Source organism: Stegastes partitus, unplaced genomic scaffold (genome assembly GCF_000690725.1).
Source record: "Stegastes partitus isolate 25-593 unplaced genomic scaffold, Stegastes_partitus-1.0.2 Scaffold279, whole genome shotgun sequence".
NCBI classification, from domain to species: Eukaryota; Metazoa; Chordata; class Actinopteri; family Pomacentridae; genus Stegastes; species Stegastes partitus.
Genome location: NW_007578010.1, coordinates 282,701 through 310,510, shown reverse-complemented (window position 1 = coordinate 310,510; position 27,810 = coordinate 282,701). Strand labels below are relative to the sequence as shown.

Sequence of the window (27,810 nt, the reverse complement as noted above, 5' to 3'; positions counted from 1 at the left end):
TCTGGTTTCAACAGTTAGTTTCTTTTCGTTTTGTTAAGTTTACAGCTTAACTTGGCACTGCTGGCATACAAAATCCTGCCTGCCCTTACAGTTTACAGTCTGCAGAAACAACAGAATGTTCTTCTTTGATATTTGATGTATTGTTAATGTACACTGACCTGGCAAGCTTAATACAGCTTTTGTAGTTGTTTTTGCATCCTCTTGTGCACAGAGATCGTTTTTTAAATGATGGTTATGTTCCACTTTGAACACATTTGTATTAGTGCTAAGGCCTTAAAGAATCCAGACTCCAGAAGCCATCTGGTTCAATCAATGACTCCTTTAATTCATTCCATTTAATGTCTAAAAAGGTTTGTCACTGATGTTTTATCCATCGTCCTCATTCCAGTTAAGTGCTTGTTTAGAAATTTGTTGACTGAACCATCAGAGTCACCACTTTCATACTGTTGTCTACAATGATAACTGTGAACTACGGTTGATATGGACTTAAACCCGACACATTATAGAAAGTTCAACATGTAAAATATATCCTATGAAACATCAGTTAGTGACATAAACATTACATATATGTAAATCATGTTTGTGGGGCTTTGTAGGACATAAAGCAAGCTTTAACACAGATTATATAAACAAACCTGTGAAATCTCACACACACTTAATAGTTATTGCAAACATTTGTGTGAGTTGATGAGCTACATTCCAGTTGTTCCTCACATGAAATTTGAACTCGTACGTGGTTTTACTGATGTTTGTGAAAGTCTACAGTCTATGTGCCCTCCTGTACACATGAAGTCATGAAAAGCATTTACAATACATTACATTTACAGACATTTTACACTTAAGACCTTCATGTTTTTGAGCAAAGTACAGTCGAGTGCTAGAATATTTGCATACAATCGAAAGGAGCAGGAAACATTTTCCATGAAACATCCCCACATCTACTTATGGATTTTAAGATTCTGCATAATATTCAGACCAGCACATCTTTTTTTTTGCAACTTTAAAAACAACAGTAATAATTACACATCTGCATCCCTTTCTGTTTTTTTGGTATTTTTGATCTTTCTTTTTGTACAAAGCTGCTGGTCAAGGAGCGCTGGTGGAGCTTAGGCGGGGAGGCCGTGGACTCTGTAAGGCTGCAGGCTGGTCAGCGGGACAAAGGGAGGCGGGTTGGTCTCCATGTGAGGAGTCAGTGATGAAGGAAAACTCTGTGTGGCTGCTGTCTTTTCTGCCGGAGGGAAAAACACTGTTGCTCCCTGGATAAGAAGGACAGGACAAAGCAAAGAGAGGAAAGAAACAAAGAAAGACATTGACCACAGATTTCCTACATGTTCTCTGCATGTAATAAACACTGTAATTTCATTTATTCCATTACAATTGTAAAGAGTAATCTCACGGTAACGTCCAATATTATGTCGTTATAAAAAGTTAAAACTGTCAATGCTCAAAAAAAATCAAAAAAACATGAGCGTTGTAGAATTTCCTTGGCACATTTTTAGTAGTTTGATTTTTAAAAAATGCACTTATAGGGTTTTAACAAGCTTTCACTGGCATCAAAATGCCGCAGCCTTGTAAAGGATTCTAAAAGCTAGTTTATTGTTCTGATGTCATCCTGCTAGTAAGCACAGGTTTATTTCAAAGATCAAACAGAAATTTCCAATAACTGATTTAAATTGGGTGGGAAAGAGCTGAAACTTCATCATTCTTTTTCTACAACTTCTGCTTGTGGTAAAATTACATTTTTTCTTGAAAGGATGGTGTGGAGATTTAAACAAAAAACATTTTTTAAAAATTGCTTTGAATAATTGTTTCACTGCTAAATATGTGTGACCTTAAGATTGAAAAAACAACAATATGCGAATTTCCATCTTCATGAAACATTAGTTGTGACCCTTCAGATTCAGTTCTGGTTGATTTTCCATCTCTTGTGGTGACTGTAAGTAACAAATACAGCTTAATGACACCACAAACGTTCATTATGTGGCTACTTTACAGGTTGCTTAAAAGTTTGGGAACAGTTTAGAATGTCCATTGTTTTTTTTGCATAAATATGACAACATCAGAGGGCAGCTGATGTAGACACTCTTTAAGACAAGAGTGCAGAGGCCATGTCTTATTGGCCACTGAGGCTATACAACATGTGTGTGGATTCTTTGGTTAACCTTGAGTGAAACATGCGTCTGTGCTAAAATGAGAGAACTATTCACAAATATACACAATGCACACACTTACTAGCCTAGGTGCAAGACACCACCAAGGCTAAGCTGGCTCCACCATAGGGACCACTGTAAATGGGGGAAAGCCACACCTACCAAGATGCCAGGCTAGCTTTGAAAAAGTCTCACTTTATGCCATCTGAGCTGCTAGAGCCATGGTCCAGAAGGCATGGTGAGTGTTAAGCCATGTCCTGCTGCATTAAGGCCAGCATGCAGTCACCAAATGAACTGCCAGACACTGCATTCATGCATTAAAACCTTACAGATGTTGACAGGGACAACCAAAAGGCTGCTGTGCAAATCTCTGATAGAGATGCACCTTTCCTTAAGGCCCATGAGGTAGTAGGAAAATGCAAAATGTGAAATCATGCACACACCCTTGGATGCTTCCTTGCCCACAATCCAAAGGGAGAGCTTTGTCTTAGAGAGCAGTATTTGGTTTGTAGCAGACAAGCAGCTGGTCTGTAATCCTGTGTTCAATGAAGATACACTTTCGAGGACCTGAACGGACACAAATGTGACTGCCAATTATGTTACCCTGTCCAGAGGAGATCTTTCTGTGGGCAAAGTCGAATGCAATACAGGGCACATGTTCAGAAGAGCCAGTGGAATCATGTGAACTGTGGTTGCCCTCAAACCCAACAGGCCGAGTCACTGCTTTGATGTCAATATGCCCCGGAAATGGTACAAGCTAGCCTTGAGGGTGGTCTGTCTCACAGGAGTTTGGAAAAGGTTTCCCAGCCTGGCATCTAACAGCAAAGGCCCAGAAATTGGGCTGGATCCTGCTCTTCCTCCTGTTGAGGCACAGGCCTAGATGTTCAAAGTGCTGCTGGACCTGGCACTCCTCCATCGAATCAGCACAAACCAATCACCCAAGTGAATGAGGACGTGAAGAGATTCCCTTTGGAAGGATTCCAGGACTGCATCCATATACCATGTGAACAGGATCCAGTAATGTCTGTTGGAAATCTCTGCTGTAGAAATCAAGCAGTCAAAGAGGCCATGGCAAGTGATGTGTTTCAAAGAGTTACGTCAGCTGCCTCTTACATGTCGAATATTTAGGTTGGAGAGACCACCTTGGCATGACAGAGAACAGTGAGGAGCAAAAGTATGTGAACCGTCAGCAAAAGCATGAAAGTTGAAATAGGAGTCAGGTGTTTTCAGTCAAAAAGATTACTGTCAGGTGTTAGTGGGCATCTGTTTTGTCTCAGGAATCTGGATCTCTCTTATCTTCTCAACACATGGTTGTAGAAGTGGGTCATGGCACAAACAAAGGGGACCTATCTGGCTGGAAAAGACTACAAACCCACTTGTAAAGACTTTTGTCAGAGAGTTTGGTTGACAATCAAAGATCACTCCAAGAGCTAGAAGCTAATGTTCTTGAGTCAACCATCAGGAGAACCCTGAATACGAATGGTGCGCACAGCGGGGTTGCAAGAATAAAGCCACTGCTCTCCACCAGAAACAAAGGAGGTCATAGAGCCATTATTTGTGTCCCTTGTGTTTTCTCCTTGTCCCCTTGGTCTCCTGTTTGTCTGTTCCATGTGACTGTGTCTGGGTGTAGTCACCTGTTACTCTTAGAGGGAATCACCAGACACACCTGAAAATCATCCACTAATCACCTGCTGTAACACTTCAACCCAGTTTGTCACTCCACACCTCGCCAGATTGTTCCTCCTGCTCTCGTGGTAGTATCTCTGGCCAAACTCAGCTTGATCCAGGCAGAATGGTCAGTCAGGCAACCACTAAGCCACCGGCCATCGAGACCCTTCAAGAGTCCCACGCCAGTAACTCACCATCAACAGCCTCCTCACCTTTGAGTTTGCTCTCTTGGCTTCTCTCTCCATTACTAAAACCATAGGTGGCAAAACTTTTTAAACTGAGCACCTGAATCACAGAACTGCATTTGGGGCCAAACAACTACTAGTCCTAACAATGCTAGTCTGAAGGCCCATTGTAGACAGACGAGACCAAATTATATGTATACATTTTGGTTTAAATGGGAAATAATGGATTAAAATTCCTCCAAGTTAATGTGCAAAACCAATCAACAGTTTATTTATTTGCAGTTATTATTGGAACAGGGGGCTGCACAGGTAGTAAAAGCAAAGCTTCACATACTTTTGCCTCACAGAAAACACAATATTGGATAATTTTCCTCTCTGAATAAATGACAAAGTATAATATTTTTATCAAACATATTTAGCTATGGGCTGCAAGGTGGCGCAGTTGGTAGCACTGTTGCCTCGCAGCAAGAAGGTTGCCGGTTTGCATCCCGGTGGGGGCACCGGAATCTTTCTGCATGGAGTTTGCATGTTCTCCCCGTGCAGCGTGGGTTCTCTCCGGGTTCTCTGGCTTCCTCCCACACAGTCCAAAAACATGTTGAGGTTAATTGGTGATTCTAAATTGTCTGTAGGTGTGAATGTGAGTGTGCTTGGTTGTCTGTCTCTAAGTGTAGCCCTGTGATAGACTGGTGACCTGTCCAGGGTGTCCCCTGCCTTCACCCTAAGTCGGCTGGGATAGACTCCAGCCCCCCCGCGAACCTAGTGAGGATTAAGCGGTGTTTCGATAATGGATGGATGTTTAGCTGTGTGTGTGTGTGTGTTTTTTAAAATCTATTTTTAGGGCTTGTTTGAGAATCTTTAGGTCACATTTATGCAGAAATATACAAAATTACTAAAATACTAAAAAGTGTACACAAACTTTCAAGCACTCATCTTGAGAAAAGAGCAGGATTTTGACACTAATGTTACAAGATGATGAACAGAATTAGTGCATCTGTGCCCTCCACTTATGGTCAAACAGCAGGATTTCATACTAGAGTTACGATTTTATGTTTTCTTAGCTGGGCAAGGGGGGCTCTGTGCTTTTAATCTGTGCTGACAGTTGATATTTTGGAACACTTGTGATTTATTTAACTACTTGTCGAGCTAAATGTATGTGGTCTGCGTTATCATTATCACTGTTTCAGGTGTCGTTTTTCACTGATTTATGTCCATAAATACGGCTGAAATATTCTATTAGAATGAGGTGTGTCATAAAAAATAAAAATCTACAATCTAGGTGCCACCGATATGTTGTGTTTAAAAGGTGAAAAGAGGACAAACAAGATCAGGATTTGGAGGAATCAGAACCGCAAATCATGTAAATCAAGTTATCTGGGAAGCATACTTGTTTTTAGTTTCCGACCGTGAGACATTATTCTGTACCTCAGTGTGAATGAAGTAGGTAAAGGTTAAGTTCTGATCATGTTCACATTAGAACTAGTGGTCGCAGTATATGTTACACACTTTAAGATAGACTTGAAATGTGTATTTTCTAGATAAAGGGCAAAACAAAAAACTTTTTACTTTCAGTGGTGCCAAAATTAGAAACAAGGTAACACTGGACTCCATGGCAACTTTCTGCTTCATGATAACATCCTCGAAAACACGTCAAAAATCTAAGGAGTGGAAGGTGAGAGAGGTTCATACCCTTACAAACTGTCTGAGATGGAGCCAAATTTGAACCTCTGTGCTGTCAAGACTTTTTAACTAATGGAGATGAAACAGAAATAAATCAACAGAGAGGAAATACTAGACTTGTGTTTGTAACTGTATCTTGTGCTGGTGTGTGTGCGTGTGTGTGTGTGTGTGTGTGTGTTTGTGTCGACTGCACACTGACTGGGTGGAGCTGGTGTGCTGTGTGAGTGTTGGCGTCCGTCAGCAGAGGAGCTGTAGGGGAAGATGCTGTGCTCTGAGAGGGATCGGCCACAGGGCTGCTACACCTCTGACACAAAGAAAGAGAAACACAAACACACACATGCACGCAATATTATTTTAAATGCAAAGAGACAGAAACAAAGAGAGAGTTTTAGTGATCTGTTGGGAATCACAGAAGAACTCTGTAACAATCTGGTGTTTATGTATACACATATTATGCTTAAAATGAAGATGTGTCACATTGAGGCTCTAAATATAAAATATGGATGATTAGGATGATCTGATAATAAGATTTAAGCCAGGAACACACAGTGCTTTGGCCCTCATCATGGAAAGTCAGCACCACTGACCATCATCACAAGTTAACATGCTTACATTCTAAATCTGTCAGTCACTTCAAAATTTAAAACACTGCAGACTCATGACCTCCACTATCTCCAGAGTTAATTGAAGCATGCACACTGAGCCTGAACGATCAAGAAGGAAAAGATGCTACTCAGAAGAACACAACCGTCTAACAACCATAATATTATTTTATAATCATTTAATTTTGGTTGTTAGTAAAATACATGAGTCTAATTGATCTCCATGTATACAGTGTAGTATACATACAGTATGTAGGAGGTGCAGCAGCGTGTTTTTAGTCCAGCTGGGAAATGTCAGTTGTAATAAAAATAAATAAATAAATAAATAAAAATTTAAATCTAAGGAGAACCTTGGTTCACATAGATTTTTTCTATCTTTTTCCCAATAGTCAGTATACTGACTTTTTTTCCCTAAACACCAAAGAGCAACCAAACCAAAAACTATCTAGAGTTAAAACTTGTCTCTATAACACATGACTGCTACTAATCACAAGGCTGGCCTGTTGCTCCACAAATACCCAACAGTGAGGAAGGTGTTATTAGAATATACAGGTCCAGGTGAAGATACTCTACAAATTATTGCAAAATGTGCTGACAACAGCAGAGCAGTTGTGGTCACGGACAAAAGTTCTTACATTTATATGGCTCAGAGACAACTAGAGAACATTTATTATGAACAACTAGACGCAGATATGACAGACAAGATGAAAAAAAAGAAATGGAGGAAATGCTTTTCTAAGCGTGAGACCAAAATTGGATCTTGGAAACTGAATTTGCCATCTTAATGAATGAAAATTCTCATACTGCATGCTTTTTTCCATGTTACCCAAGATTCATAAGGGCCTGGAACATCCTGGGGGCAGAACCAGAATCTCTGACTGAGCCCTGTTCTCAGCTTGTGGACTGTTTAATGAAACCTCTTAAAGACACTGCAGGTGTACTGCGCAAACTTATTGGCATTAGGAGACATTTCCAGACTGTTATATGGTGACTCTACACAGGGGCTCTTTATACACCAACACAGACCACCATGAAGGCCTTCTAGTCCTACAACATTATCTGTTATGAACCACTCACACTTCAACGTACCACTTTCTCCTCTCTCTCATAGAATGAACTCATCACATCACTTTGATTCTTTTCCAGGACTCCCTCTGTAGGCACCGTAGGCTACAGAAGTAGGTGCCTGCTTTCCACCCAAATACGCAAAAGTCCCCTTGGGTCACAGAAAGCATATCTACAATCAGTCACACAGCTTTTTCTGATAAAATCTTGTTTTGGACCCACTACATCAACAACATTCTTCGATTTTGGTCAGATACTGATTGTGAGCTATTACAGTTCTACAACTACATTAGCCCAAATCTAAAGTTAGTAACAGATTGTTCCAAAACATTTAGCAAATTCCTGGATCCGGCCCTCAGTACAGATGAGAACGATCTTTTTCTCACTGTAACACACTGCAAAATGGCAGGAGAACTTCATTGAGGGCTGACAATTATTATCCAAAAGGGATTAAAAAACAGCATTGTTTTTGGACAACTCTAGTTCTTGGACACATTTGTGCTGATGAGACAGACTTTAAAGAGCACGCTCCAAAAAATAAAATCCAGATTTTGTTAATGGGGCATTAATTGAGGCTGCAATTGCTAAGACCTGTTTTCTGGCAATCCAACAAACCGCTGCTGAAAATAGCTGTAGACTGTAATTTGTAACACACAAAAAATCAACATCATTAAATCCAACTGGAAAGTCTTGCATAGTGATCGGAAATCCCTGAAGAAGATGCTTGTAAGAAGGTCCTATCAGTTTCCAAACAAAGAAAATGGATGAACAAAGTTTTGGGGGACTTTCAAATGTGCTACATGTAATTGTTTTAAGAGGACACTTCAGAGCAGGACTTTCTATTTATCAACTATAACTCTGAGTTTGTTGTCTTTTGCCTGCTGTTTCCTTGCACGTGCTTTTACGTGTGTTGGACTAAAAGAAAGTTACGACTGTTTTGCTGAACACAATATATTTAATCTCTGTCAATAATGAAGACTACCCCATGGCCTACTGCTATAAAGAGATAACCCTCTACTCTTAAAGATTCAGGGCATTGAGATTATGAAAAGGCATGTTGGATGTTTTTGTGATGGTTGTGTTGCTGATTTCATCATTTTCTTTTTAGAATTTGCATAAACTATTATAAATCATTGTTCTTTAATACTGAGGTTTGGTGTTCTTTCAATTACTGACTTTGAGGCTTTGTTGAATTCTTTGCATATACTGTATGCTTTTCTCCTTTTTTGTTGATGGTGTTTTGAAAGGAGGTGTGAATTTGAGAGATGTCTCTTCACATGTATAATCAGTGGACGAGAACGTTTCTGGAGTTGGGGTCCAGTATTGTTCGTGCAGCTCTTGTCTGACTGATACAGAAGACATTTGCGCTTGTGCCTATTTGATTAACTGAAAATGTATATTAAGGCCTACCTTCCTCATCTCATTTGCACAATGCCCTGAAGAGAGCAGCTTTGTAATCAGTCCAGCTAGAACATATCAATAAAATAAAGACATGAAGACAATAAGAAGTGCGTTGGTTTAGAGATTTTTCTGTCTCTCTTTCTTTTTGTCTGTTATATGGTGCACTTGCCACATGCTACATGCGATTAGTGATTCGCACATCCTTCATTGTAAAACCTTTGGTGAGTCAATGTGTTGTTTTGTTCTCTCTTTGGGTGGCCTGTCTGCAAGTCTGCTTGACGTCAAAGCCAAATCATGCTGGAGGCTCCAAACCTATAAATTTAATGCACTGTGAGTTCCTCTGTATTTTGGGTAATCTACAATCTAAAAATAAGCAAAGCAATAAATGTGAAACCATTTACACAACCAGTACAGCATGGAGCACGTATGGGATGGACAGCACATAATTTACCACTCCTACGTGGACTGTGGAATGTCAGAGAGAAACTGACAGATCCATGATTTAAGAACTGAATTATATTAAATTTTAAAACATCAGGGAAAATTCTGCAAAAACAAACATCCCACAGTGTAAACACAGACCACCAACTGATGTAAAGATTACTCAGAGAACGATGAGAAACAGTTCCTGAATATCCCTTGGAGTACAGTTAAATCCATCATTAAGAAATGAAAGAAGTACGGCACATGTGTAAATCTGCCTGGAGAAGGCCATCCTCAAAAACTTGACTAGACTAGTGGGGGAGGCCACCAAGACACCTATGACTCCTCTGATGGGGTTACAAGCTTCAGCTGCTGAGATGGGACAGGCTGTGCTTACTACAGTTGACTGTGTTCTTCACCAAAGTGGTATGGGAGAGTGGCAAAGAGAAAGCCGCTGTTGAGAAAAAAAAAAAGCTATTTGATCTTGATCAGAGTTTACCAGAAGGCAAGTGTAAATCTCAGGAGTCAACTGGAAGAAAGTTCTTTGGTATGATGAGACCAGAATTTAGCTTTTTTGCCATCAGACTAGTCTCTGTTTAGCGTACACCAAACACTGCACAGCATCACAAATACACCATGTTTTTGTGAAGCATGGTGGTGGCAGCATTATTACGTGGGGGTGCTTCTCAGCAGCAGGCCCTGGGATGGTTCTAAAGGTAGAGGGTAACAAAAACGCAGCAAAGTACAGGGAAATCCTGGAGATCAACCCGATGCAATCTACAAGAAAACTGCAACCTGGGATAGGATTTGTTTTCCAGCGAGACAAATAGCTAAAGCACACAGCCCAAGCTACACAGTTTAAAGAAAACTAATTGAACTTTATTGGTCAAGTCAGAGCCTGGACCTCAATCCAACTGAGAATTTGTGGCTGGACTTGAAAAGAGCCGTTCACTCATGATCCCTGTGCAACATGACAAAGCTTGTGCAAAAAAGAATGGGGTAAAATTGCAGTGTCCAGATGTGCAAGGCTGATTAAAACCTATCCACACAGGCTCAATGCTGTAATTGCAGTTAAAAGCGCATCTACTAAACACTGTTTTGATGGGGATGAATACTAAGGAAGTCACTTATTTTTCAATTTATGTTTTTAATTAATTGACATTACTTTGTAGAAACCTGTTTTTACTTTGACATGAGTCTGTTGTTGTGACTTCTAAACAAAAAAACTAATTGTATTGCCTATGAGTCAATGTTGAAAAGGAATGAAAGAGAAGAACGTTCAAAGGGGGTGATAACTTTTTATAGTCACTGTTTGTGGTCAGCTGGCTGTCATGTTTACTCCTGCAGAGTTTAGCACCACCAGGCCAGATCACCTCGATGTCTGGCAGCACAAAGCTCAATGAACGCCCCACAGACCACAAAATCTTTAGTGTCCTAAGAAAACAGGGCTGAGTGTGTGGAAGCAGTTTTCAGTGGAGATTGAGGACAGGCCACGCATTTTAGTGTGAGTTGAGGTCAGGACACAGCACCATGTGAGGTGAGCTTCACTGTGCTGGAGGAGCTGAATTCCATATCAGGTTAGTGCCTACCAGGGTCATTTCTCAGCTAGACTAGAAAAGTACTGAACTGACGTTGCAAATATTATTATTTTTTTTATCATTCATCATTAAGGTTTCATATTTGCTTGTTGTATTAAATGAAAGAAAAATAGTAAAAAAAAAAAAATGTGTCCAAGAGACCAAGATAATGTCTTCTGATTGTTGTTTAGTCAGTTCAACAGTCCAAACCCAGAATATATTCAATTTACTTTTAAAATAAAAGAAAACCTTCACATTATGCAGAAGGAAAGAGTGGATTCTTTTGCACATTTACTTTTCAAATTTGATAAAAACAAAGTTCTTGTTCGTTCTTGCTGTTTTTTGCTACACACTAAGATTAATTATAGATTTTAGTTGGAAGGAGCTGCAATTAGGGATCTTGGTCTTTGTGTAAAGACACACCTCAACAATCCAATCTAATGATTACATTTGCAATATGTATTACAAGATACTGTCTTGTTTTTTTTTTTTTTTTTAAACTCCAAACTGGCATCAAACATAGCACGTCGAAGAAGGTGGAAACCACATTTTTTGTGGCACTACTTAGAGCTCCACTATAGTCACGATAATCTCCTCTCAAATGAAAAACCACAGTAATATGCTGAATTTGCAGCATGATGGTTTTTATAAAAACGTTTATCTAAGCTTTCAGGACAGTTTGATGGGTGACGTGTCTCTGATTGTTTTACAAGTGAAAGCTGCACAAGACGAGCAGTGAAGGATTGTTTTTGATAAGCCTCACTGATGGACTGGTCAATAAACAAGCAGAGACAGCCCCGATAACCCTGCTAATACAACTGTCAGGGTTTTTCAGCTTTTGTTAGCTGTCATGGCCCACTCTCAACTTGGCATCCTGTTGTTGATGTTTTTACTGCAACTCTGGTGTTAATATAACAAGAGAGTCGGAAAGCACATGATCAAAAATTGATTTAAAGCAACACAGACTTCAAAATACTGATACTGACCTTAATAATTTATTCTTTTTAAGAGACCATAAAAACACGCTGTGACCAAGAGACACAAGAGACAAGCTTTTACACGCCAGATTGATTGCAACACAACAGCATCTGGACTGATGTGGACTTGAATGAATCAGTTTTCGGTATTACCAGTGTCGTGTTTCTGATTTTGCAGTGACTGTTTTCCAGCCATCTAACCACTGCATGTGAGACAAACATTTACACTCTCATCTCAAGTAGACCAGACTAATTTTCTTTCCCTCAAATAGAGTATGTGGTCTTCATGTCATCTGGTTGATTGTTGGTATGCTGTCCAGGAAACGCCACATTTACTAGAACTATGTAACAAATCAGAACCTATCTCTGGGTCGCAGACTCCCAACAAACAGTGTGTAACCAAGCCTGACCTCTCCTATTCTCTGGTAGCTATTTAGTATTTCTTACACTTGACAGCACACAAGTCTCCACATGGGGCACTGGCTTTGATGATGCCAACCTATAAAAAGAAACAAGAATACAACCAAAGAATGTAAGACCCACTTGAGGTTAAGAAAACATATTATGTGTCATTTGGTGTTTTAAAATATTACCCAACATGACAACATCTGTGTAAAACCAAGCTTGGATTACATTCAGCTTGCCTCTGTTTCACCACAGAGTCGAGTTGTGTTGTTCAGAGATCAGGCTTCTTAAACACACAGTGTTAGGCCTAGAACTCAATCACAAAAATAAAACCGTATATGCAACCAGAACAGGGTTTAGACGTTCTTTTTTACTATGGTATATATAAATAAAGTTGAGTTTCTGTTATGGGATGTGTACGACGTTGTACCACTTTTTAGCAAATGAATGAAGTTTCACATTGTGAGAATGACCCTATAACATCTGGTTTTAGTCCTATTCCAAACAGACTGTTATAGTGTCTGTAGCTTGTGTGGATGAGTGTGTGAAACCAGGACTTTCAGATAACATTACGGTTGTAAAATCTGTAGTTTAGTGGTGCAGAAACTTGGAAGTAGTTCGGAAGTGACCACAGGTTACCATTAATGGGCTGCATTTCACTCATTATTTTATACGTAAAGATCCGTAAAAAGATCCGAGCACAACAGGCACCAAGAAAACACAGTAATCCATCAAGTCACTGTTTATTGGTCTTAATTCACTCCTATTGTTTCCACCATCTTTGAATGTCCCGAAGGGTTACAGTTCCAACAGAACTCTGACCTGTGCCCGTACGATCGAAGCTAATGGTAAAGTTAGGCATAACAGCCGCACAACTTGTTAACACAAAGGATTCTCCTTTTGTTGTGGTGACATTGCCATCAAAAAATACAAGTAATCCACTGAATCCTGTTCCTCAGATGCTGGGTGTGCATGAAGACTGTTGTGTTCATGCCAGCCAGCAGCAAAATGTGTGGGGTGCCTTGCTTGTGGCTGACAAACTTTACAGTACAGCAACTCCATAATGTAAATAAACCTGGTGGACTGTGAGGCCGCTGTGAGGAAAGGTAGATGTAAATGTTTTCATATCCTAACAACTTCTACTTTACCCCTCAAAGTTTGTAAGAACCACAAAACACAATAAAAAACGTTGCTTACCATGTGGGAGATTAAAGTTACGGCCTGGATATCAGTTTCATATCCTTTATTATTTGTCCTGAGGGTTTTGTTGCTGTGTAGTCAACTCTGAAATCTTTGTAATGAACACCAGGCTTCTCCTGGATCCACTACTTTACGATCATCAGCTGATCATGACAGTTCTGTAGACTCAGTTCCAAGCATAACCTGAGCCAAGATAGAATCTGTGTACAAAGAAACCCATCTTGTGTCTCAATTTTAGAAAATTATGGACAACACATGGACTAAATATTTTGCACTCTGGGGCTTATGTCCCTGTTCTTCCCTGCTGCTTTCTTATTCGTTTATCTGTGCAGAGTACAACATGTGATAATGTTAATGGCACGACATCAGAACAGGACAAGTCCGGCTTCATGATGGTGGGAAGCTATCAGGTTCTACTGTTTTGGCAGAGCACGGTCCACTCTAGATGCTGCAGTCTTTTGGGCTTCCAAAAGTCAAAGTGTGTTGTCAGCCTAGTTCATGTTGATGGCTTAGAGAGGACGGCCATCAAGTGATGTTTAACAGTCAACAGATTGTGAGGAAGCAACCAACGTTTCGGTAAAGCCTTGGACTTTTCCCTTGTCTCACCCTCTCTAGCAAACTGTTTTCCCCTCTCTTCTCAGTTTTTTGATGGATTGCCGCATTGCTACAAGTGAGACATCTTTCCTTCATTTTAGAATATTTATGTGAAATAAATCAAGTTTTAAACCTTTCCTGTGGTGCGGTTTTTGGTCTTTGCTGAAACTGTTTGGTCATATCTCTGGAATTTGTAGGTCCAGAATTTAGGGACTGAATGTCAAAATGCAAACTAGTGAGGGCAGCAAGCATTTAGAAAATTTGTGTGGGAACCTTTTTTTGTTTTTTTTATTGTTTCAGTAAGTGTTAATTTTTAGTCTTTGTACAACTGCAACTTACACAAGTGTGAGAGCAGAAGACAAAGTGGTAACAAGACAAGGAGTCCATATCCTTACTAGCAGCTGAGAGACTGTACTTGACCATGGCACTGAGTTAGCTAATGTCATGCTAACATTCTCACAATGACAATGTCAGCATGATGATGTTTACCTGATCTAGTGTTAACCATGTTCACAGTGTCTTGAGAAAGCTGATGGAAACTGAGGGCAGTGGTGGATCGCTGGCAGTTAACTGAAGTCTTAGGTAAAATACTATTTATTATTTTGACCTGATCATAGCTACACAGAAAAAAGTCAGTGAGGGAAACATGAGTGTCCTCAACAAACGTCCTGACAATCCACCCAGTACTATGTAGGATGTTTTTGTCTGAATTAAACTACTAGATAGACTGACCTACAGGTCTGGACTCACACTGCAAAAAACATTGGCTGTTTTCAACCTACAGCTTGTGCTTGTAATGACAGTGTGTGAAAACATAATCCCTCATCAATTCTGCTGTGACAGCAGAGGAATGAAAAGCTGCATGAATGGATGCATGGTCGTGGGACACATATGAGAACAGATACAGAATTAGTTTTGGTGACATAAAATGAGCCAATGTCTCTTGTTCGGCCCTTTTCTAAATCCTACGAGTCAAAAATCAATTTGTGCAGCTTTACAGTCCAATTGAAGTTTGGCTTCTTTTTTGCAGCAGAGGTGACTTTTTTTTTCTCAAATGTATGCCATTTCAATATTAAAGAAAATTAGAAGAAATCTAAAAACTTTTAGATTTATGCAGCCTCTGAGTGGGTCAGCAGGGCCTCAGAGACGTAATGCAAAAAGAGTCACTTGTTTTAAAGACCCCCTTTGGTGACAATAAAGTTTTTTTTTCATATGGTGTTTTTTAAATGTCAGATGACACATCACAAGCAAAACATGCAGTCAGTGCCATGGCTGAATAAATCCACCATAAATCTGCAAGGTACCGATAACATTCGCATAAAGATGGATTCAGACTTCTGGGGTTTCAAACGAACCAAAACGAACCCATCCTGTCAACTTGCAGGGTGGGGATTTCTGTGGTATTGGTTTAATTATTGACCAGGGGAAGACTTTACCTGAGCCCAAATGTACCATGTTCACAAATGACAACCTGCCAAGGTGAGTGCGCAACAGGTTGCTGTGTATGTCTTACCAAGTCCTTGATGCTGCCCAGCACAGCTGTAGTCAATATCCCTGTGAAGAAGGCCACGAGGTTGAGGCTGGCGAGGACCCAAATCACAACGTACAGAACAAAGACTTCCTCACAGCTTTGTACTCCGGCAAACTCATAGTAGTTGCTGAGGTAGCCTCCACTGCAGAACAAAGCAACGGCTCGTTTTATTTTGAATTATTTGTTGGACAAAAACATATATTATTGTCAAGTCGGTCCTGAAGTGGTCATGAGAATATTTTTGCAGAGGATGGCGATTGGTTTGATCAATTTGAGATGGCATTTAACACTAACAATATTGCAGGATAGTGGTGCATTGTCTCACTTGGCACAGTCGTACAGGTCGCAGCAGTAACAGGTCCCACTTCGTACCGTCATGGTGCAGGACTCCTTCAGGTTCCAACATGACACCTAAAAAAGAAAAGCGTAACCAGCAAATATAACAGAGACAAATCCAACGCAACTGCAGTTGAAATAGAAAATCATAGAAAATTTAGTTTCTCTTGCATAAATCCAAGTGATGCTGGACCTGTCCAACCTTTACATAACTTTAACATGTACATGAGTATACATCAGTCTATCTTTACTCACAGACATGTAGAAATTCTCATAAATGTAGCTGCTGCCGCTGCTGTAATACTGGCATCTCCCTGCTTTCAGCGGACGGATGTCCTGGCAAAAGTTAAAATATGAAGAAAAATCATCCACAAACGTTTCCTCCAAGTCAGCACAAATCACTCTTGTTTGGATAGAACAAAACAAATAATTTGGATGGCACATTTGAACAGAGTAAACAACAGCCAAAAAAACAAATTTTCCAAAATTCACTCAGGCTACTGAAAAAAAAAACTATTGTTGGCTTTGATAAACTGGTAAAATAAGGTTCACTTTACTGGAAATTGTTTCTCTGGTGATATCCACAGTAACATGGCTGTCAGGGGAGGAGGAATAAAGTCTTGAATACATTTCCATTATTGTGGATCTTGCAGCATGTGTGCTTTGATTTGCACCAACAGTGATTTCAACAGGACTGATGCAGTTTTGGAAAACAGCCTCAAATCATGGGTGGAAATGTTCTCTTTATGTGGTGACTGCTGATGGTTCTTCTTTTGTGGGGAGTGTTGTGCCCTTTCATTGACGATGTCTGTAATAAATCTTCATTATAGGGCCTACGAAAAATGAGATGGTACATCTGAAATGGTTTATTTTGACATAAAAAATTTAATGCAACATTTCCTAATGTCCTCAACCGAATCTTTTCAAGGGGACGTCTTAAGCTTTTCCTCATTTTCTGTCATATGCATACATAGTAAATAAAGTTACACAATAAAATGTTAACATTAAATGTGGCCAAAAGTTTAAAATAATGAGGTGAGTGTAAGTACAAATAGTCCCAGTGAGAAAAAAACTCTGGCTGCTTTGCATGCCAGGTCTCAGAGTAATTTTTACGCTTGCATATGTTGGTTTTGTCATGAATTTCTTTATACAGTCATTTGCTGCAGGCAGAGCAAGTCCAAAAAGTGCAGGTCACAAGAGTCCAAACCTGATCTCTACCTTGAGACCTCAGTACTAACTAATGTCACCCAGAAAGTGACTGAGTGTGTGAGGCTGCAAAGGTTTGAGATGCTGTAAAAAAAAATATGACAGCACTTAGCAACACCCCTATCACATTACCTTGTTGACGCCAATACGTGCTGTGTACGATTGTCTTGGACAACTGGGACTTGTAAAATTACATTTTTTTCAAACAACTACACACAGACTGATTATGCACACTGACTATAAATCTGTGTGCTTATATTAGAATTTATTTATTTATTTATTTTTTTTGTAAAATTAGGGTTGTTTGTTCCTTCTATTCTTGTTTGTTGACCCTTTTTTGCTTCCCATGTTAACCACATGTTGAACATTACAACATTATGAACTGTGAGTAATTCCCTCAAGTCTGCAGGAAGGTGGACTTCCACAAACTGTGTATGCTGTGAGAGAGCCCTCATGAATTTGATGATTTGACAGTGGAACAGCCCCAAACCTTCACGTATTCTGTGGGGAAACACCTCATAGTGAGTCCCTGAGTGTGGACAGCAGGCTTGTTGGAGATGAACCAGACATGCATGGAATCAATCACAGGCGATCACTGCACAATATATGTCCCCTTTGTTTGACTCGATCAAGTCGTAATCTGATGTCATGCAAACACAGGCAACAGAAACGTTGTGAAATCAAAGCAGCTGCAGTTTGTTTTTAAGAGGCCCATACATTGCTCTCAGGGCATGGCTCCCACTTCATCTAACAGTTGTGCTGTTGATGGAGATGTTTAGGAGTCAGAGCGGTTGAATACATTCAGATTACACATCAGTAACTGTATAAAATATGTAGTTCTGGTCTGTTGCGTACTCAGGATTCTTAAAATAAGTATAGATGTTTTAGCTATGACAGTCTGAATATGTGACGGATCAATAATGAAAGGTGTAGTCTTGTATTTCTTTCCTCTGTATTTGACTATTTGTCAGTGTTTTCAAAGTATTTATTTAGTTTGAGTAGGATACTGATTTACATTAGAGTACATGTAATATTACAGATTATCTGTTCGCATTTTAATAGGCTACCCTGTCATAACTATAACTATTGGAGACTGCGTATGAACTAATGTGTGTGTCTGATAACGTTTGAATAAATCATGTTTCTGTCATGACCTGTGCAGACTGAAGGCTGCTGGACTCCCTACTGCTGCATTTTTTCATTTTTTAGATGAGGCTCAGTTTATCTTGAGCACAAATACTGGGACTACAGCAGTAATCACAATTTCCTATTTTGTATTCATGTATACAGCTGCTTCCACTATAATGTCCTGGCAGCTTTTTGTTGGCAACGCGCAGCATTTATACGTCAATCTGCCCTAAAAATAAAACCACTGGCAGGTCAATTGATCATCTTGTTACAATGCAATGCTCTGCTGGGAAACTTCTGGTCCTGGAAAGTCATTTAGATGTTAGATTGACACATAGCCCCCCCATCTAAACATAGTTCTGGACCAAGACTAACCCCTTCATGGCAACAGCACTCCCCTGATGCTAGTGACCTCCCCCAGGCAAGAAAACGCACCTCACCACAGATCTTACTCCACGTATCAGCAAAAACTGCTCAGATAATCTCCATTTCACTAATTGGGTCACTTCTACACAAGAAACATGACAACAAGCCCAAGGCGCTGGCCTCCATACACTCCTGGTTTCAATCTGATCAGCCACCCATGAGATGCATGGAGGCCCCACCCTCATCCCACAGAACCCAAAAGATCTGCAGCCAACGTCCTGGTTTCCAGACACCACAGGACACTCCCAGAGGTCTAATGTCCATGTCCCAACAGGCCAGAGCTGTTGTTTAGGATGATATATACCTCTATATTTATGAAGAAACACTGCTTTTTTTCTGTAGACCTCATTTTGCTTTTGTAAAAATACCTTAACAGTAACAAATGTCTATTTCAAACCTACAACTTAACAAAATATCACATGGATTAAACAGATTTGTGCTGATGTTGAAACCACATTTTAGTTTGGGTGAAAGCGTTTTTTGGACACTCAACTGAATATGCCCTAGTTATCAACTCAAATCAGCAACAAAATCCCACCTAGTACTGGAAATGTTTACAATTTAAAGTGTAGAAGGTTTCATTTCAAATGTGATTAATACACAAAGACCTGACTTCAGACTGATAACAACCTTACACGTTGCTTTTACATCTATCTTAGATGTGAACACAGACACATGACTGACGGTACCAGTTATCACTTTCTGCATTAAGTGTAAGTCTTCACAGATAAAGCACATAGTTTTATTACTCAGGAATGTAGAGTTGTTTTCTTTAGTGAGGCTCATCGCATCCTGCTGCAGAAATATTAGTCAGAAACCATTTCTTAAGGTTCTCTGTGATGCCTCACCATCAGACATCTGGACGCATAAAACCATTAACAACCTGACTTACGTTAATTCTTATGTACTGATTGAGCCTCTTGGATGAAACTTCAAGACCAAACTACCAGCTCTGTGGTTTTCTCACAATGTGTTTTCACAACTAGTAATCAAAAATCAAAGCTGGGAAATGCCATAAAGGCTGGACTACAGGTTGTGGTAACTCTTTCATGGACACAACTGTGCAAAGTGTCAGTACTGCCAACAGTGATGCTGGCACACACTGCTGGCCAACAGGCTGTCAAAGTGGACCACAGTCAACCAGCAGAGAGCTGTGTTATTGTTTGGGGATCTACTGTTACTGCGTTGTTTCATCATCCAGCACAGCCATCTATAGGGTTTCAATGTTCACATGCAAGTGTGGGTAACTCACCATGTTTAAGACAATACAGACACCATCGATCACCAGGCACAGAAATGAGGTGATGATCCCGAAGCTGAGGAATACAATGGCAGCTGTCAGCTGGAAGAGGAACAAAGAAAAAAAGCAGAACTGAAGGAGCTTCCAAACAAAACAATAAAAACTGCGTTATTTGGTTTAAATAGTAGCACAGCTTGACAAGAATGTAGCTTATGGCTGGGAAGATTATTTTTTTAAAATTTTCTTTCCAATGGACAAAAGTTTTATGCACCAATCAGACATTTGAACACACCAGCATGAAGCTTTTAAGTTTCTTCACGAGGCAGTTAAAACCATGTCGGTGAAAGAAAATGAAAGATGTATTTTTAAGATCCAACATTTATCAAAATTTGTGTCTATGAGTCTATATGTGTCAATGTGATTTTATACATGCCTTTTCTACAACTAAATACACTACATCAATACAAAAATATTCTGTAAGTATTCATGTTTGAACACTGACTCTTAAAAGTCATTATTATTTCTGCCTACTTGAGAGCAAACAGAGCATGATAATTGTGTAAGCAGCTGTGCAGTGCTGAGAGTCTAATCAGCCTCAGTAAATTTCCTTCATTCCCGCTTTGCATTAATCACCATTTAAACTTATCATATCCTGAAAAAATGTTTTAATGAATTGAATATGGAAAATGGAAATTCCATTATGCAATATTATTTTGCACTGAATAGGTTTACTGTCTGCTCTGATAGTTCAAGGTCTTGTTAAAAAAAAATTTACTTTCCCTGCTAGTGAACCGATCCAGCTCCAAATCCAAACACATTCAGTCTCTATCCAAAAACTCCGTGAATGGAACTCTTGTCTGGAAAAGTTCTAAAGTCCTCTGCGAAAAGGATGCTCTACTATTGATCTGCCAGCACAAACTAGGATTGTTTTGACAGCATACTTTGAGAGAACATAAGGTCAGGGTGAAGTAGTGGTAATGGCCGCTCTGCTGTGATCAGAACTGGGGTCTTTTGTGTGAACTCTGCCTCCAGAAAGAAGTCCATTGTCTACTTTAAATCTCTGTTTGTGCTTACGGCTCTGTGAGCTTTTCTCTCAGCTGGTTTCACGCTTGCAGGATCCGTAATAAAACCTACAAAACTCTATTCTGTGAGACATAATTCATTCTGTACTTTACAGATTGCTGTATCGCTGTATGCAGTGTCTCTTCGTGGTGCTGCAAAGACAGTTTAGAAAATTACAGCAGGGCACCAAAGTTCACGTAATTGCAGACAAATATGGGAGTAATTGTAAAATGCTACTTGCTGCCCCTTGAGGTTAGTGGACTAAAAAATCAAAAGAAATAGTTCCATTCACTGCCAACAGACACTCTCTTTTTACAACACTCAGACAGTTTATTCAAAAATAAAACACAGATTAGAAAATCTGGCCCACTTTGTAGAACATCTGTGAAACCCAAATATCCCCATAATGTGTGGTAAATGAGAGTGATTACAAATGTGGAAATGAGGAAAAGTTACACGATACACATGAGACTTTCATCAGAAGCAATAAAATAAATCAGCCTAGACATGACTTCTGATACCTGGTTGAAGATCTAATTAGGGAAACATCTTCAAATAGCATTAGTACAGCAGCTGACCAGACCAATTACTTCAGCAGCAACATGCTTCTTACTTAAACAACCATATGAGCTTTTTATTGTGTCCGATGTGGAAAAGATAGTGAACCAGGACAGAAGAGTCAACAGACGTCACTTTCACAAACTCTTAAATAAGCTGCCTTGTCCAGAGCCGTGTTTTAGTCAAATAAATGTGCAAAAAACAACTGAACAGTCAGCTAGCATCTATGTCTGTTTTTTCCATCTACTGCAGTCACTTAATGTTGTTTTTAATATTTTAATGCGAGCAGCATGTAAGGGCAGGAGGACAGACATATTAAAAACACTGAGCATGCTGCAGCTTATTAAAAAACCCTTCCACATGCCTACTACATTAACATTCAATAATTGAATTAAAGACAGATGATTCTTACAAATTGCCTGTTTTGCGTGATTGCTCTGATGCTCTTTTCATTTTCTTTTTTTTTTTATACTTGAGAAACTCTACAATTGTTAAATCAAAAACAGATTACACAGTCCAACCAAATGGTTGCACTCTATGATGAAAGTAGTAAAAAATACATACATTAATAAAATGTTGATGTGTCTGCTGCTTGAACTCTGGGAAATAATGATGTGGGCTCTAGTCTCAGGCCAATAACTGTAGCATGGGGAAGTCTACCTTTTTTGTTGCCGCGATCCTTCCCACACGGCCAGTTTCATGACAGAGTTTCAGGTTTTGTTGACTGCAAATTTTTCTAAGTTCTTGAAATTTTCCAGACTGACTATCCATCCATCCATTATCTATACACCGCTTAATCCTCATTAGGGTCATGGGGGGCTGGAGTCTATCCCAGCTGACTTAGGGTGAAGACAGGGGACACCCTGGACAGGTCACCAGTCTATCACAGGGCCACACTTAGAGACAGACAACCAAGCACACTCACATTCACACCTACAGACAATTTAGAATCACCAATTAACCTCAACATGTTTCTGGACTGTGTGGGAGGAAGCCGGAGAACCCGGAGAGAACCCACGCTGCACGGGGAGAACATGCAAACTCCACGCAGAAAGATTCCGGTGCCCCCATCGGGACACGAACTGGCGACCTTCTTGCAGCGAGGCAACAGTGCTACCAACTGCACCACCCTGCAGCCCCTGACTGACTAGCCTTTATAAAATAAAAAAATACTGATGGAGCGTTGTTTTCGCTTTACTTAGATGATTCTTCTTTTTGAATTAGGCCTGAGTTTAAGACCTTGAGGAGGTCACTCAAGTTTTTTCAGTTTGAGGCTGGATTACAATAAGTTGTGATATGTAGGATTGGACTAGGTGCTAATATCCTGGTTTCAGTTAGTTCAAAATGCTGCATCTAGGCTCCAGAGTGGTCTGTGTAAGCATTAGGGCTGGAACTTTAACACATTAATTGTAATTCATTCATTGCAGAAAAAAATAACATGTTAAAAAAAAAATTCAGACCAGAGTCGGAAACTGCGTTCAGCGACGTATCCTTGACGGGACGTCTGAGAACTGTTAAACAGTCAACCGAGCTAGCCTGACCGCGCTGAGGGAGCTTTGTTGTAGTTCCACACGGGAAGAAAGCGAGAATGATTGAGGAGTGGTCGGTTGGCCATAGCAATAGGAGGAGGCGGAGCCTAGAGCCCGGCTCAACTGGTCTGTCACAGACAGACGTTGGAGCGAAGTTAGAAAAAGAACCCTGTTTTTGGCAGTACAATGCCATATTGATGTAAGAACTTCAGTGATTTTGGTTGATATCAAGAAAACCATATAAAATGGCTCGATATTAGCTCTTAAATTAAACTCCTATGAGCTATTTTTGTCGTTATCTTTATATTTGTCCAAACAAATGTACCTTTAATTGTACCAGGCATTAAAATGAACAAGAAATTAAAGAAAACAATGGTGGTCTAACATTTTTTTCCATGACTGTATGTTTAACTGGAACAGCCTTCTCTGAACAGAGGAGGGGGTCTAACCACACCACTATAATCAGGTATTTATAATGCAGTTCTGAGATCTCTTCCCAGAAAGTTTCAGCACCATTAACATGTTGAATTACTGCTGACCTGGCAGTCTGACAACCATTCACATGAGTGATGTAACTCTTGGGTTGTCAACGAGCCATTAGATATGCGATTTGGGGGAGATAGTGTGAACTGAGGAAGGCTCTTAGACAAGCAGTGAAAGATCTTCAGGAACCAAAAAAAAAGAACTCCAGTTGCCTTCTATTAAAGCCTTTAACATACCCATGACCTGGATGACCTAGAATCTACACATGCATACAGAAATAAACAAACTTGCCTTGACATAGCTGAACATTTTTTTTTTTTGCATTATATGAATTACTGTAAGTACTTTGCCAGAATCAGGAGAGCCTCAAGGAACCCTGCTTGCTTGGTGGCTTTCTGGAGGAATCTTTAACAGCTCAGTTCAGAGAAGATGTTGCTGGAGGAACCTCTAATAACTAGAGTTAGGTGTAGGGCTAACTGGCACTTTACACCTGTACTTACACTTTTTCATTTATGTTATTATAAACCTTAGTTTTACTGTAATTATGTGCAAGATTTCAACAAGTATCATTATCTATACACTTCTTAATCCTCACTGGGGTTGCGGGGGGCTGGAGTCTATCCCAGCTGACTCGGGGTGAAGGAAGGGGACACCCTGGACAGGTCACCAGTCTATCACAGGGCTACACAGAGAGACTAACAAGCACACTCACATTCACACCTACGGACAATTTAGAATCACCAACTAACCTCAGCGTGTTTTTGGACTGTGTGGGAGGAAGCCGTAGAACCCAAAGAGAACTCACGCTGCACGGGGAGAACATGCAAACTCCATACAGAAGGATCTGAGGCATCCTAAACAGGACATGAACCAGGGATCTTCTAGCTGGGGGGCTGCACGGTGCTTACAACAGAGCCACCGTGCAGCCCTTTATCAAGTCTATAATATAATATTTCTGAAACTGTGATCTTGTCTGACATTCTGCTGACAGATATGTGTGTAAATGACTCGCAACAGTAATGACAAGGTCCCTATTTGTCTCAGTGTTAAAAAGTTACCATTATACTTAGTGACATGTACAATACTGTCTCGTATTTGATTCTACTACAATAAGGAGTAAGTATAAAGATGTCAAAACGGTTAGTAATGTCTGCTGCTGGGGTTCCTTAAAGGACTCATTTGGAATTGAAACAGTGGTGATGGTGATAAATTCCAAAAGGTTCCTTCAGGTTTTCTGACTTCTAAAAGTGTACACAAGTGGGGTTATTTGCTGTAAACAACACAACCTAAGGGACTTAAACGCATCACAAAGACAAGGAGTTCCACAAATTAACTTCTAACAATAGTGCGCAAAACTGCCATCAAGGCAAACCTGAAAGACATTTTGACTTGTTTACATTTTTCTCACCATCATACATTCACAGTTTTATTTTACAGAAAGAACAGAAAAAACAAAGAAAATCTCCTAAATGAGTAGGCGTGTCCAAACTGCTGACTGCTACATGGTGATGCTAAAAGGTTGAGGGCAAAGCTGTGATCCAGACAAAAAGTAAAACTTTTAAAATGTTTCTATGAGGTAGTAGTTTAATGCGTTTGTCAGCTGGACATGCCAATGACACTGGTCAACATAAACATCTGCTTAAGACATTCCTTACATTTCAGCTCTGGTGTTTCAGATTATGAAAAGGATAATAAAAAAAAGACACCTTCAAAATTTGTAAATGCTGAGTGTCACTCTCACACATTCTGCCTGCTGTTCACAATCATATCTGAGTTCTTGGATTCCGAAAGCACTGATTCAATAACTGAATTGTGCCCTCAAAAACAATGTGATAAAATCTTGGCAAGATGTCGGCTATATGAGCAGCACTCTGTCATAGTACGTCCCTCCTGGGCCTTCTCTCTTTTGGCAGCTCAGAGCATAGGAGAAAAATTACGAGATATTGTCAGATAATGCAGGTATTTGTGTAAGTGTGTGTCTGTTAAAATGACATGGGAAGAGCAGAAGAACATACCAGCTGCTTGCGGTTCTCTTCCAGACGGAGTCCCAGAAGTCCCAGGAAAGATCCAAGAGTCAGCTGCAGCGGACACAATAAATAAAACAATAAGTGTTGTGCAAATTGAATGAAATACGGTTGATTTTGTATAACTTTTGATTTGGCCTCCTTCCAAGACAAAAAAAATCAGCCAAATGAAGAATAAAATGGCAACATTTGCAGTGTCATGCCTGAAAGCAGCTCTTGTGGTCCAAATTTGGATGCTCGCAGTATGTTTTACGTTAAACACTGTTGCAAAACATGGTCAAGGTTTGCTTTTTTCCATCCCTCTGACTTATATTTGGACACCGATATCTCTTGGTGGACACAGTTCAGGAGAAATCTGACAACACATGTTCTTCCAGCATGAAAAACAGAAGACAAACTGAATGCCAGATGAGTGAGCAACTGGCTGTCCAACTCTCAGCCATCAGTTTCACGGTCTACCTAAAACTGTGTCCGTCAGAGCAAATGTTTTCAATACCGCAGCGAGTGAAGCAACAAGAGTGAAGGATTGCAGCTTTAATTTCATAATGGATATCACATGCTGAGGATGTTTGGATACCTTTGAAAACTTCCCGCTGATGGCTGTAAACTTAAAACCAACATTTCAGGATTTATTGTAATCCTAACATTCTGCCATCAGGCTGAAAAAAAAGTCATGACAGTGAGGAAAATAAACAACTTACAATAACTCCAGAGGCGTAGCCAGTCACATTCAGGCTTTCGGTTCGAGTGGTGGCATAGACTCCCAGCACCACCAGCAGCGTGGACAGACTGAGCATGCCCAGTACGAGCCACAGAGCCCTCCTGACCTTCACCATTATCTCTGCCGCCACAGAAGAGAAAATAAACTTTCAGTCATGTTACACGGTACAACGCAAAATCATCAGAACACAGTATTTCCAGCTGCTGCATAACTCTAGTTTAATTTCAAAGTCAACAGAGTCTGCTTTTAGTTTGGCCAAATTTATCTTAGCTTCATCATGAATACAAATATTCCAATGCTATGACTTCATGTTCCTTAATGTAAATGTCGTGAAATGTCAGTGAACTAAGGTAAAGCATAAGGTAAATACATTGCATCTGTTTATTCAACGAAACTAACAAAGAAACTATATAAGCTTGATGAAAACAAACAGTAAATGTTTCTTAGAAACAAGAACAAATAAGGATCCCAGAGGGACACAACTTCTGAAATACACAACAAGAGGTTGAGCAGCTGAAATCACTTATGGTCTAGTTAGGTACAAATGACTTATAACACCCCCTTCAAGAAGCCAGCTGCAGCAAATACTTCTAAATGTGTTTGAAAATGAAGATGTCGGCAGAACAGGATTACAGCAGGCGGCAATGCAAAATTAGAATTCAGCTGCTATAATAAACCTTTACTCCTCCTCAAAAAAAAACAAACTTGTGTAGTAATCTATACAGAAATACAAAAATGTGTAAATTATTTTACTACAAATGAAGAATAAAATCCACCATAGTTATTAACATAGAGTTGAAGTAGTAAGATCTGCCTCTTTAACATGGATGATTATGGGAGAAACATGCTGGATGTCATACAGTAAATACAGAGCAACAGTGCCAGCCTCAGTTATGAACATGATCATTACGCTACAACACCATTATAATGACAAATTGTTTTAATATGGAAGAAATCACCACATTTACTTTGAAGCAGGAGTGACGCCCTTGATGAAGGAAAAATGTAGAATCCATCACTCTGCAGTGAGCTAATACAGTTTAAGATATTAACTTAAACCTGAGGGGCAGAGAAATTGCTTTAACTGCCTCAATGACTGATTTATTTTAATCTGTTAGGAATGGTGTACGTGGGTATAAATGGCTTTAGACCTGAAATGGTTTGAGCAGCTACTACAGAAGCTGCTGACTGACAAGAGTTTGGATGTCAGCTTCTTTTATACAGTTGTCATCATTAAATGCATACAGGGGAATCTTACAGCTGTGCACCAGCCAAAAACACAGCAATCTTTGCTATAGTTGCAATAACTATCTGATAATAAGGAATGATTCTGATTTTTTTTTTAAACATCTAAATCTACTAACTCTACAGAAAAACAATGCAGCCTGATTATGATAAAACTACTTTAAAGTCCCTGTCACAATCTCTTGCAGCTGACAGATGGATCAGTTTACCTCCAGCATCTCCTCCCTCACTAACTTACCTGTTGCTCGGCTCTTGGGCGCTGCTTTGTCCCGACCAGCTGCTCCCTGGACCCTCGCAGTCATGATAAATCCACTGATGTGAAACACAGATTTCCCCTCTGAGAAGCTTCAAACTCCCGATCCGCTGGTTTCAAAGCAGCTTCAGCTATCCTCACTTC

At 39.9% G+C, this 27,810-nt stretch overlaps 1 protein-coding gene across 2 annotated transcripts; it reads right to left on the bottom strand.

The window, feature by feature from the left end:
* Positions 1–299: 299 nt before the first annotated feature.
* Positions 300–27,810, bottom strand: LOC103357875 (transmembrane protein 255B). Of its 2 annotated transcripts, XM_008282615.1 has the most exons (9): positions 27,652–27,810; positions 26,149–26,288; positions 25,439–25,501; positions 19,804–19,893; positions 16,047–16,127; positions 15,781–15,866; positions 15,438–15,597; positions 5,880–5,984; positions 300–1,256 (listed from the first exon to the last, which is right to left on the bottom strand). In XM_008282615.1, exons 1-9 carry the CDS (start codon positions 27,713–27,715, stop codon positions 1,107–1,109), a joined length of 939 nt encoding a protein of 312 aa, XP_008280837.1. In that variant the 5' UTR covers positions 27,716–27,810; the 3' UTR covers positions 300–1,106. The 2 variants fall into 2 exon arrangements, with proteins under 2 accessions (XP_008280837.1, XP_008280838.1); XM_008282616.1 differs by lacking the exon at positions 5,880–5,984.

Bases quoted from the DNA above. Each gene is read 5' to 3' on its own strand.
- LOC103357875 (XM_008282615.1), bottom strand. From the start codon at position 27,715: ATGACTGCGAGGGTCCAGGGAGCAGCTGGTCGGGACAAAGCAGCGCCC. The intron at 16,128-19,803 runs GTGAGTTACCCA...AACTTTTGCCAG, and splicing joins TCTGTATTGTCTTAAACATG to GACATCCGTCCGCTGAAAGC. The intron at 15,598-15,780 runs GTGAGACAATGC...TTTGTTCTGCAG, and splicing joins GACCTGTACGACTGTGCCAA to TGGAGGCTACCTCAGCAACT.